Source organism: Sinocyclocheilus anshuiensis, unplaced genomic scaffold (genome assembly GCF_001515605.1).
Source record: "Sinocyclocheilus anshuiensis isolate Anshui unplaced genomic scaffold, SAMN03320099.WGS_v1.1 scaffold270, whole genome shotgun sequence".
Lineage (NCBI taxonomy): Eukaryota > Metazoa > Chordata > Actinopteri > Cypriniformes > Cyprinidae > Sinocyclocheilus > Sinocyclocheilus anshuiensis.
In genome coordinates this window covers 372,762-386,398 of record NW_015546041.1, presented here as the reverse complement: position 1 = coordinate 386,398, position 13,637 = coordinate 372,762, and the positions used below count along the sequence as shown (strand labels likewise).

Sequence of the window (13,637 nt, the reverse complement as noted above, 5' to 3'; positions counted from 1 at the left end):
TGTTCATTTTAAATCATAACTTGAGATATTATGTTAAAACACACACACACACACACACACACACACACACACCAGCATAAATACCCACAATCCTCTGAGCATCAACATCACGCTCGTGAAGATCACACTGCAGTGTATGGACAAGATTACATTCACATGACGACAGCATTCATGTGTCTGAGTGAACCAGAGGAAGCGTCTTCACCATTAAATCAGCTTTATTACCGTTAACTAAAACCATGAAAGAACATTTTCATTAATTGAAAAAATAAAAGTTAAAACTGAAATGAAATAAAATATTTAAAAAACTAAGTAACAAAAAAACAAAAACTTTAACATTTAAATTAAAACAGAAAATATAAAAATAAAAGCTAATTCAAAATATTAACAAAAACTATAATAGCATATCAATGACACTGATTTAAATATTTAATTGCTTCAAAATAATCACGGCATACATCTATGTTTACTAAACTTTTCTATTTTAATTCACATGTTGTATGACAGTAAATCGAAGACATTTTAAAACCCAAATTAAGAAAAGGGAATTAAAAAATGGAGAATAAAAATAAAAATTGTTCATAGCTTGAATATTTCTGCTTCCAAACACTAGAATATGGAAATAACTGAACCTTCACTGCAGAAAAGTGTTGTTCTTCCTCACTATTTTTGGCTTGTTTTCCAATGTTATTCCCAATTTTATTTTGTGAAAACTCACATAAAAATATTCAAACAAATATCATAGTTTGTCACTTGAAGATGAATGAAAGTCTTATTGGTTTGGAGAAACAATAGGGTAAATTAATAATTGTTTTGGGTTGCAAAGACTTTTTGCTTCAAATCAAAGTGTTTGATGTTGTAAACAATCCGAGCTGTTCTTCTACAATTACCCCATCAACTTCGGTCAGAAATCTTGGTGTAACTTTTGATGACCAGCTGACCTTCAAAGACCACATTGCAAAGACCGCTCGATCTTGCAGGTTTGCATTGCACAACATCAGAAAGATCAGGCCCTTTCTAACGGAGCATGCTGCACAACTTCTTGTCCAGGCCCTTGTCATTTCTAGGCTGGACTACTGCAATGCTCTTCTGGCTGGACTTCCATCAAGCACAATCAAACCTCTACAAATGATTCAGAATGCAGCGGCACGACTGGTCTTCAACGAGCCCAAAAGAGCCCATGTTACACCTCTCTTTATCTCCTTGCACTGGCTACCGGTCGCGGCTCGAATCAAGTTCAAGACATTGATGCTTGCATATAGAACAGCCACAGGCTCAGCACCCGCCTACTTCCACTCACTACTACGAATCTACATCCCCTCCAGAAGTCTGAGATCCGCTAGTGAGCGACGCCTCGTGGTACCATCACAGAGAGGCTCAAAATCACTTTCCAGAACATTCTCGTTCACCACTCCTGGCTGGTGGAACGATCTTCCCACCCCTATCCGGAATGCTGAATCCCTGACAATTTTCAAGCGACAGCTGAAAACTCATCTCTTTCGAAGCTACCTGATTTCATCATCATCATCATTATTAAAAAAAAAACAAAAACAAAACAAAAAAAAAAATCTCTCTCTTTATTTATTCCTTCTCTTTCTAGCTTGTACTTATTTGAACAATGCCTGAAACCTGGTATTTCAAGCACTTACTGTGTCTGTTTGCCTCTTTAAGAAGAATCGCTTTATGTATTCCCAAATTGTAAGTCGCTTTGGATAAAAGCGTCTGCAAAATGACTAAATGTAAATGTAAATGTAAATGTTACTCAATAACGTTTGAAAATCTTCATGGAGAAATGCTCTTTATAATGACATTATGATTGGTCAGTCTGGAGGTGTTTGTTTCTCACCTGTGCTGTGATTGGTCAGTCTGGAGAAGGGTTTGGGCGGCAGGGCGGGAGGCTGTTTGTGGATGAGCTGAGGTTTGGCGGGCGGCTCCTGAAGGTCACTGGGGAAGGTGACGGTTTTCTTGGGAGGAAGCGTGAGCGACTTGAGCGTGTTGTCCTGAGCACATACTCCTCCATCCAGAGACATGCGGAAGTCAAGGGCGGCTGAGAGAACAAAGCATCAGGAACACATGAGGAACATCATCATCATCACTCCCATAGGCCTCTACTGTCCTGCGAACTCTGAGAAGAAAGAGAGCCGGACGCAGCAGAACAAAGCACATTATTCAGCTCATGATGCGCTTCGTTATCGGAGCCCAACTCATTAAAAACAGCCGTTAGCTAAAGCAGCGCTTTCATGTGCTTTAATTATCTTGAAACACACAACATCTGAATCCAGAGCCTCACACGTGACTGAGCTGACGGTAAAACACTAAAAATAGTGTGTCAGGGGTTTCATCATTTATAGACTACTAAACCAAAAATAATTCTGATGGCAGGCCATTTAAGATGGACTTTAATTCAACATATTTATTGTTTAGTAAGGCTGCACAATGAATGAAGATGAAATTGAACAAAAACACAAGTGAAAGATTAAATAAATATTGTATTGGCTATAAATAAACACTATGGGTTGATCTCTGCAAGTCTGATGAATCCAGATTCACTGCTGATTCTCACTTACACAAGTTCTGATATTCTGCCTGATGATCAGGAATCTGAGATCAATCCACCACAGTAATAAAGCAGGACGATGGCTGCTCATCCAGATAATGGGCCGGTGGAATAATGTTAGAATAATGATCCACACTCACTCACTCAAACACACACACACACACTCACACACACACACACACACACACACACACACACACACACTCTCACACACACACACACTCTCACTCACACACACACTCTCACACTCTCACACACACACACACACTGACCGGTGCTCTGTCGGTCCTCCGCGGTCCGCTCACAGTCTGAGAGCAGTCCGTTCTGCATCCGGCCCGCCGGCGTCACAGCCGTGATTCTGGAGTCTGAGCCAGAACAAACACACATCAATCAGCCGCACTTCTGCAAGATTAGGATCATTCCTGAGGAGCACTTACAGTGTTAGCAGGATTTTCACATCAACAAACACACATCATTTAGAAATAAAAGCTCATATTCTACCCTGATTTTAACCTTTTATTTTGAACAGTCGGTTTAATACGGAAGCCCATTTCTGCCACTGCATAAGAACAAAAATACATTTAATAATTTAACATTTAATCTCACAATTCAGACTTTTTTTCCTCACAAATTTGTGAAAATGTGTCAGAATTATGAGATGAAAACTTAGAATTCTGACTTTTTGGCTCACAATTTCAAGTTTACAGCTCAAAATTCTGTGTTCTTTTCCTCTGAATTCTGAGTTTATATTTTAGAATTCTGTTTTTTTCTGAATTAATTTATATTTTAGAATTGAGTTTTTTCTCTGAATTCTGAGTTTATGTTTTAGAATTCTGAGTTTTTATCTTTATTGTAATCGCCCACTGCTGTGATTGGCTAACATCTTTGCATATCAAATAAGTATTACACGTGGAACTCTTTTGAAAATGTTTACTACATCTTTACTATTTCAGCTGCTGAGATGAAGTCGTGGTGAAGAGCGTTGACTGTGTGTTATATTCAGATCTGCTCTCACAAACACACTGATCTCACCACTGCAGCTCATCTCTGCTCTCTCACGAAAGCTTTCATCACTGAATAGCAGGAAGGAGAAAATTAGTCCTTTTCTAGCAGCTTGGTTTCAATAAAAGCTGTTTTTGGAAATACAAGGATGCTTTGAGTTCTGAAACATACACAATGTTTTTATAGCATAATGACCACGTAGTTGTCAAAAGATCAGGAAAAATGAGATTTCTCAGTTTGTTGTTAAATTAATAAAGAATATTATGTTTGATAACTGTAGTCTTATGATTATTAAGTTACAAATGAACATGAGAGCTGAAGTGTTAATATTCAAAGTTCTCGTCATCTGTGGCATGAGTCAGGAGTCAGTAGACTTGGCTGTTTTAATGTTCAGTGTTCAATAGTGTGATGTGAGTGCATTTATAAAACGGAGAGTTCCGGTGCTTGATTCTGATTGGCTGAGCCGCGTTCGAAGCTGTTGTAAATTACTCTACAAAGTAACATACACCTTTGTTTACGTTTGTGTGTTGCTCGGCAACCACTTTGTAGCAACCACAACTGTTTCTGAGGAGCTACATTGTTTGGTGGAAGAATACTGTTTTTATTAATATCATTACACTTTATTTGCTCTGTTTTATTCTGTGAAACCTTGCTACGTATATGGAATAACCGTTTTATAAAAGCAATAAGCCCCGTGAAGCCGTGGTTTACAGTGAATTTATAACAGCTACGGGGGTTTTAGGCACTACGCTCTGTGTCGTACCTTAGCTGTTATAAATTCACTGTAAACCACAGCTTCACGGGGCTTATTGCTTTATTTTGTACCGCATGTTTTTGATTTATTTCATGTAAGATATGAAATGAATGAGTGCTGCTGTCGGTTAAAGGGTTTGTGTTTCGCCAAGCTGCTATCAGACACTGAAAGTGAAGTCTGCTCCAGAGAACACACGGCGTGAAGGTCAGAGGTCACAAGAACCTTTCTCAAAGATCTCCTTCAGCACTCCTCTCTTGATCAGCTCCTCTCGGCTCTGACGCACCGACATCTTCCTCTCCAGAGCTGAAAACACACAAACGTGAGATGAAGAACATCTGGAGATCTTCTGAAGAAGATGCCAGACAGGACAGACTCCTCAGATGTGTTGTGATCCATATGCAGTGAATACTACAGTCAAAGTCAAGTCTAGGGCCCGATGAAATCCGTTTTATTTTTTCCCAAATCCTGTATTTTCCCTTTAAATTTTTCTGGACTCCTTTTTAATGGTTAAACTGAATTTTATTCATAAAAAAACATGTCTAACTAATTATAATCATTTTATTAAAAGTTTAACAACAATTACATGTTAAGGGCCCTATTTTATTTTTTCGCACCACAAGTTTTATTGTTAACAAATTCTGTTTTAGCATGTCTGATTTATTTAAATGCATAAAAACTTAATTTATTCAAATTTATTCCTACAATAGTCTTATAAAATGTTTTTTATTTTCCTCAGAAATTCCGTTGTGTATTTAAATTTTACTGGATATCAAATGAAGACATAAAATAATTTAATTTATTTATCTTTTAATTACTGAAAATTATACAAACTTAATTTTGTTGGCAAACATTAAAATTAAAACATGGACAAAATGTGTGATTATTCCTTAAAAAGTAAAGTTTAAATAATTGTATTATTATTAGTAGTAGTAGTAGTAGTATGTACATTCGAACAACAGTGATGTATTTCTGGCTCAATGTCTTCAAGTTAAACCAAACTTTTATTTTGACTAATAATTTATTTTGACCGTGAATACCTTTACATTTCTGTGTATGTACAGGATGCTAGTTTTACTCAAATGAAACGGTAAAATCAGTGTTGCCAAGTCTGCGGTTTTCGCGCGGAATTGGGCTACTGTTGCCGCGGGTTGAATAACGTGATATTTAGCCCCTGCGATGTGAATTTTACCAGGAAAACCTCACCTAAAAAACTTGTATTTTACCCTCTTGTTTTAAGCAAAAACTCACTGTTTTGTTCAGTCAAGACTTCATATGTTCATTTTGCTTCTCCAGTAAATGTGTCTTGATTTAAGGATGTTGACTGGAAAACAAGACAGAAATACTGCAGTGCATGCAACATTTAATGCCATGACTTTATGAATTTAAGACTTTTTTGACCTTAATTTGTAGAAGAGTGAATTAAGATCTTTTAAGGCCAGCAGAAAGCTTATGTGTGTCTCTGTAACATCACGCCGACTGGGATTACTGAATATTCACATATTCTATATGATTATCACAATGCATTAATTTACATACTTGATTTAGTATTTTACATTCATGATATGCTTATCATTTTACCCCATTTTCAGTTTTGTGCATAACAACTAAATGTACAAATGTTCTCATTTATTCCTCCTAATATATCTGAATGAACATCATCTTCATCATCATCATCTTCATCAGCGAAACTCACATCTAAGTGTTTTATGAAGACTTCTGCTTTCTAAAGGTCAGTCGAGCTGAACCCAGAACACTCCCTCAACTGAAATCCTCACAATCAATAAATATGCATGCATGTACTTGTAAGTTACAAAAACAAGTTTTCATTCCCCATTGACTGATATTTGCTCTTCTTTGAAGCATAAACTCACTCGATTTCTTTCGATTTCTCAGAAAACTAGACTTCCTGTCTTTATTTTGCATCTCAAGTAAGTGTATCTTGATTTAAGGATGGTTAGATATTTGCACTAGAAAACAGGACAACATACTCAGGGAGATATTCATGTTTTGCAGTGCATGCAACATATAACGCCACAACTTTATGAATTTAAGACTTTCTGCTCAAAAATACCTTTTTAGGCTTAATTTATGGAAGGGCAAATTAAGACTTAAGATTCTCTGCTCTATCATGCACACTGCTTTCTGAGACTAATCAAATATATTTGTTTTTGGCAGATGCAGCATTATGTTCCTACTGAGCCTTTAAGGCAGGAGACTTTAATACAACCCGATCTTTTGCATGATTATGACACATTATATGAAATTTCATTATAGCTCAAACAGTAGGTCACAGCACTAGCAACACCAAGATCATGGGTTTGATTCCCAGGGAATGCATGAACTAAACTAATGGGACTGCAATGCAAGTTGCTTTGGATAGAGGCGTCTGCCAAATGCGTCAATCTAAATGCACACTACCAGTCAAGAGTTTTTGAATGTTTTTTTAAACAATTCTCTTCTGCTCACCAAGCCTGCATTTATTGTGAAATATTTTTACTATTTAAAACAGCTGTTTTCTCTGTGAATATCTGTTAAACTGTAATGTATTTCTGTGATGCGCAGCTGTATTTTCAGCATCATTACTCCAGTCTTCAGTGTCACATGATCTTCAGAAATCAGTATAATATGCTGATTTGCTGCTCGAGAAACATTTCTGATTATTATTATTATTATCAATTTTTAAAACAGTTGAGTACATTTCTTACACTTTAACAGATATTCACATAGAAAACAGCTGTTTTAAATAGTAAAAATTTCAAAATTGTACTGTTTCTCCTGTATTTTGGATCAAATAAATGCAGGCCTGGTGAGCAGATGAGACTTCTTAAAAAAAACAAAACAAAAAAAACATTAAAAATCTTTGACTGATGTGTGCATTTTATGTATTTTTGTTACTATATGGAATAAATGTAACAGAAACATGCATTTACCGGTCGACCTCTGCTTGAACGTCTCGCTCTGCTTCTTCCTCCACTTCCAGGGTTTGAAGAGGCGTCCCAGAGAGGCAAACCTGCTCCTGCAGTGTGATCCGGACACCAGGGCCTCGGCGTGAACGGAGGCCAGGTTCTCCAGCTCCTCTGCTGTAGAGCAACACAGACTCAAGCTGATGCACAGCAACAAGCAGCTTCACACGGTTTCAGCCGCATGTGCATTATTTCTCAGACGGCACATTTTGTGCCATTTCTGCGCCTACTGCTGAAACTGCAGCACACAGAAGTAGGTCAAACACAGTCCCTGCTGACACACATCACACACACCTCCACTACAGCAGACCATCAGCTCCAGCTGAACACACCACACTCGGGTCAGGAGAACACACAAGGACACACTGTGACGAGCACGTGCCGATCACATGCATTCACAGCGTATTTATAGCTCCATCCTAATCATATTAACAGGTGTGACGCACATTAATCAAAGAGGAATTTAATGAAGAGGATTAAACCAGCGGATTACTATGACAGCACGTCTGCTGATGGTCTGACTGTATGATCTACACTGACTGAGCTCAACAGCACACTGCAAAACTGCAGCCTTACAGTCAGTGAAGCCCAAAACACACACCAGTCATCCATCTTAATCATGCCCTTTGACATATGAAAACAGAAAGTTATGAGCCTTTAGAAGCTGCTCAAATACTGCAGTTACACCTCAAAATTCATCAAGATACATGGTTTGGAGATGTGTGCTTTAAAGTTAAACTGTTTGATGGCAACACACACACACACACACACACACACACACACACACAACTCATACAACTCATACACCGAACACACACACACACACACACACACACACACACACACACAACACACACACACACAACACAAAGACGACCATCTCAAACTCCTGTTCACATGATCGCTGTTGTTGGAAAACACAAATTGTCAAAATTAACTGTTGCTTTGTTGCCGTGGATCACTGTATGTGCGAACGAACTGTTTTAATAAATTAATACGTAAAAACCTGTTCTACCCATGCTTTTAAATTGACATTGGCTTAAATATGCAACACTCATGGCGTCAGATGCTGAAAAAAATTGATTTTCCCTCAGTTAACCCTTCCCTAAACTTTACAGTCTGCATGAACTAGAAGATGTGACTTACTTCAGTATTGTGATGTACTTCTGAGCAAACTTTCAGATTTTGACTTAAAGCTTACAAAAAAAACTAGTTTTTAATTGTTTTAATTGAATTAATGGTTCACAACAAGACCAGTGTGTGTGTTAATCAACACAGCCAAAACACCTAGCTAAAGACAGCTGTGTGACCATTTATTTTGCAACACAGAAGTAAGCTATTTTCCCTGAATGTGAGTGACTTCTGATTAACTGTAATAGGAAAATAACTAAAAAAAAAGAACACTGCAGTAAAAATTAAAACTATTTGCACTACAAATTAGTATGCTTATAATTTACAATAATAAACCAAAAAAAGTATACACAAATATAGCAAAAACAGAACCGAAAACGAATCCCTTGGGAACGTCACTTCCTGCAGCGTTCACACAGGCCAGAAACAGAAGCTCCAGACCCGTTTTTAAAAACCCAACTATTTGAACTTGACGCGCCTTATTATAAACGCAACGCTCATGGCGCTTACGCGACGCACACGCGTCGGTCACATGTGTAGCCTATATTAGGCCAATCATTAAGAACAGTAACGCGTCCAGGGTTTAACGCGACGCTACGGCCAAAGACGCACAAGAACATACCAGTGTGAACAGCTCTCTGTCGCGTCGCGTCGCTGTGTTTGAAGCGCAATGAACGCGCTGTTTACTCACCGCGCTGCGCGTGGCTGCCGCGGCTGCAGTTGCTGCATATGTGTTTGATCTCTTTGCCGATGTGGCAGTGGATCAAGAAGGGCATGTTGTTGTGATGCTGCTGCTGCGGATTCTTCTCCTTCCTGTAATTCAGAGACATCATCCTGATCAGGCTGAAGCCCTTGTTCTTCGGCGTCTCCATCGCGTTCCCCGCGGGTGCGTTACTGCCCCAGATGCCGTGCATGACTGTGTGATCCGCCGAAGACATGATGATGATGATGATGATGATGAACGCGCTCTCAGTCTCGAGCTCAGATGAGATGCGCAGTGAACGCCGGTCCTTACGCCTCCTGTGGGCCACACACTGGAACTGCAGCTCAGGGCCGTGTCTCAAATCCCAGCGAGCTGCCTCAGAGATGCCCAACACGTGGTGCAGGTCTGCAGCTCAGTAGGTTTAATGCACAGCTAATGAAACACTACCGTGATGCACCACACACACACACACACACACACACGTTACTGGATTATATTGAAGCTACTGTGATGTTTGCCTGCACTCAAATACACAAACGTGTTCAGCATACTAACATACCAGTCCTGCTATTTCTGCAGCATGTGAATTTTCAGTATGCATGGAATATATTTGCTGAAATGTGCAGTACACTATGTGCACTACTGTATCCCACAGTGCAACATACTTGACTTGAACCTTCTATTTCCAGTGTGACAACTGAGCTGGAAGTGTAGCACCTGTGATTATTTTAACATCTTTTTTGACTCAGACCACCAAAAGTGAAGATACTTTACACAAAACTGGATAAAAATGTTAAATAATCTGATATAAATAATCTAACATTTCTGTAATGATCTCATGTGACAACAATGTTGCATACTACTTTGAAGCATTTGTAAGTGTTTGAAACGTTTATTGATGCATACTGCATACAGCCTCCACCCTGCTGAAAAAAAAAACAGACATTATCACAAAATTTGTAATGGATTTACTGGTTATGATGGGAATTGTACTGGTTTTAATGGAAACTGTAATGGACCCTGTGGGTCTCTGCTGGTAATTGGTCGCCTTCTATTGGTAGCTTGTTAAAACCAATAAATCCTAATGGAATATGTCCCAAAACACACTACTGAAAACCATATTTTAAATGGTTTTAATGGTTAAAAGTTGATGGTTTGTTATTGCATTTGTAGTGGAACATATTTGAATTTCTGTGATGGTTTCTATATTTTTTTTCAGCAGGGCAAATAGTGGTATTCTAACATTTCAAATGGTAGTATGCTACATTAGTATGCTACATTCAGTCGTTGCGACTTGACCTCATGTTTAATTTGTTTGGTAGTGTTATCATAAATAAAAATGTAATTTATGTAAAATGTCAATTTCTGAAATGCAGACATTTAAGACATCTAAATTGTAGTGTTGGCCAAATCCTTTATAAAATCTATCCTGTTAACTCCTCCATTTCTAAATACTGCTTTCCGATCCGGACGAGTTGGAATACCGAATCCACCAATAAACAGATCGCTGTCCAAGTCCTGCTCCGTAAGCCAAGACTCTGTGAATGCCACGACACAGCTGTCTCTATATTCCCGGAGGAAGTGGTCCGTTGTATTCACAAATCTAAATCTACTACTTGTCATTTGGATCCTATTCCAACGCATTTGGTTAAAGCCTGTTTACCTTCTCTCTCTTCTTTAATTAGTAATATCATACACTCTTCGCTTGCTTCTGGTATTGTTCCATCTGTACTCAAAACTGCTGTGATAACTCCTATACCTAGGAAACCGGGGGCTGATTCTAGTAACTTTGATAATTTGCGCCCCATCTCAAATCTACCGTTTCTCTCTAAAATATTGGAAAGGGTTGTTGCTGCACAGTTTCAGGATCATCTTTCGGATAATAGCTTATATGAGCAATTCCAATCAGGTTTCTGTCCACTTGAGACTGCATTAGTTAAGATTTCCAATGACTTGTTGTCTGCTGCTGATTCAGGACTTCTATGTATACTTATCTTGCTAGATCTGAGTGCAGCATTTGACACTATTTCGTACAGTATTTAGTTGGACAGATTGGAGTCTATTGGAATTATGGGTACTGCTCTGACCTGGTTTCGATCTTATTTAACGGGTCACACTCAATTTGTGCAGTTGAAGCCGTTTACATCAAAGCCTTCATACGTTACTACTGGGGTACCCCAGGGCTCAGTTCTCGGACCTATTTTATTTTTTATTGATCTCCTACCTCTTGGTAATATTTTTAAGAAGTTTGGTATTCAGTTTCACTACTATGCTGATGACACCCAACTTTACCTGTCCTCCAAACCTACCTCTACGTTTCCTCCGTCTATTCTCTCAGACTGTGCAGCTGAGATTAAAGAGTGGTTCACATCGAATCTTCTGAAACTAAATAGTAGTAAAACTGAAATTCCCCTAGTTGGCTCAAAAACCAATCTGGCTAAGTCTAATTGTTCTTCAGTAAATATTGATAATTTTCCAGTGCCTGTATCCAAACAGGTTAAAAGTTTGGGTGTCATCTTTGATAGTACATTGTCATTCGAAGCACATATAAACAGTGTCATTCGATCTGCATATTTCCATATACGTAACATTAATCGACTTCGTTCTGCTCTCTCAGTAAGGAGCACAGCGATTTTTGTTCATGCTTTAGTCACATCTCGAATTGATTATTGCTATGCTGTCTTTTATGGTCTACCTTCAAAACTTCTTTACAAACTTCAGTTAGTACAGAATCCAAGATAGTACAGAAATCAATATGGACGTGAGCGGTGGCTACGATCAAATCTCATGTCAGGTCTCAGCTCGTGTATGCAAGTTTTTGAGTTAGCCGAACTTGCATACAGCATAGTAAATCCCAATCCTAATTCTATTTTAGACCCCTTCACCTACCCCTTCCCCTTGTCCCTAGAAACACACCGTTTGAACTGTCTCTTCTTTAATGTAGAAACACATCATGATTCTCTGAGCGCTTCATCTGTACTCCAGTGTGACGTCATGTCTTGTGTAACGACGTCTCTGCTCTCTGTCAACACAGATGCATTAGCCATAGTCATTCAAAAAGAAGAGCTGGACTCTCGCCCCGAGCACACAGATGATTCTTAAGGTCTTTACTGTTGCACTCAGTACTGAGCTTTATGATGAATTAGATGGAGTGCATGGCCTTAGGAGTAGATGAAGACATAAGGCTGATCTGACTTTTCTCTTCATGGCGTTCAGCAGGAACAAAGCCACCAGAAGTCATTTGTGTTCAGTGACAATGGAGAAAGCATGAGAGACAGGCAGTGATCACTGCTGATGTGATTTACATTTATGCATTTAGCAGACTGTTTGATCCAAAGCGACTTAAGTAGAGGAGCATGAGCAATTTGGCTCAGAGCCAGTAATATTCCTAATGCATGCCATGTTTATTAGATTGCTAGATTAGGAAACAAGCAAGAGCAGGGATTCAGAGAAGAGAAACCATTTTTGAGCAAGTGCATTGGTTTAAGGGTATGCAGTGGTGATGTGCTTGAGAAAAAGTGTCTTCAGCTGCTTCTTGAGAGATGGTCAGAGCAGATCGGGTGGAGGTTAGAAGCTCACTCCAGCAGAGAGGAGCAGAGAGAGTGAAGGGTCTGGAAAGCGTCTTTGTTTCTCGTGTGAAGGAACAAGACATCGCTCATTCAGCAACCTGAGCTGCAGCAGCGAGTATATACTTGGAGGAGCTGTTCCAGCAGCAGCAGCCATGAAAACCAATGTCAAAGCCTTCAATTCAAACTTCAACAAAATCATGTGAAAATTTGGACTTTGTTTTAGGAGTTCAAAACAACTTTCTGGAAGAGTCCCAAAACTCAAGACCTCAAGTACAGAGGACCTGTGATGTGTTGTACCTGCATGTGTTGTTGATGACATTATGGGCGGACGACGTATGGCAGGGTTACCCAGGGCTACTTTTAAACTGCTGTTGCGGGTTATTTTTATTACGGGTTAAGGGTTGGACATATTGCATAAATTATATTTGACTGAAATGCTTGTATTAAAAATATTTTACTTTACTCAATGTATACTCTAGTGATGATGAAGCTGTGCTGATGATGAGACGGAGTGAGGATGCTGTGATGGAGAGGCACTGCTAGAGTTACCGTCTCTATGGTGACAGACTGACGGTCTCTGCAGGACTGTCGCTAGTGAATTAAAAAACAAAGAATCTTTTGTCATCCGCACAAGTATTTTCCATCCATTAAAAGCTTATTAGGCATACCTTGAATTGTTTGTAATTGTAAATTTTTAAAAAAAGTTAGGGTTAGGGTTGAATTTCACCATAAGTTTTTATTAAAAGGATAGTTCACCCACAAATTACAATTTTGTCATAATTTACTCACACTCATGTTGTTCCAAACCTGTATGAGTTTCAGTCTTCTGTGGAATGTAAAAGAAGATATTTTGAAGATAACCAAACAGTTGACGGTAGCCATTGACTTACACACACACACTCACACACACACACACACTCACACACTCACACACACTCTCTCACACACACACACACAC

General features: G+C 38.9%; 1 protein-coding gene across 1 annotated transcript in view; it reads right to left on the bottom strand.

Moving 5' to 3' along the window:
- Nucleotides 1-9,426, bottom strand: part of LOC107698954 (phosphatase and actin regulator 1-like) — a 13,355-nt gene extending 3,929 nt beyond the window's left edge. Inside the window, exons 1-5 of the mRNA XM_016500090.1 lie at nt 9,099-9,426; nt 7,244-7,393; nt 4,536-4,616; nt 2,830-2,922; nt 1,847-2,047 (exon numbers count right to left, since the gene is read on the bottom strand). Of these exons, the coding sequence (XP_016355576.1) occupies nt 1,847-2,047; nt 2,830-2,922; nt 4,536-4,616; nt 7,244-7,393; nt 9,099-9,345 (772 nt within the window). The 5' untranslated portion in view covers nt 9,346-9,426. The remainder of the gene's footprint in view (nt 1-1,846; nt 2,048-2,829; nt 2,923-4,535; nt 4,617-7,243; nt 7,394-9,098) is intronic.
- Nucleotides 9,427-13,637: the final 4,211 nt, after the last annotated feature.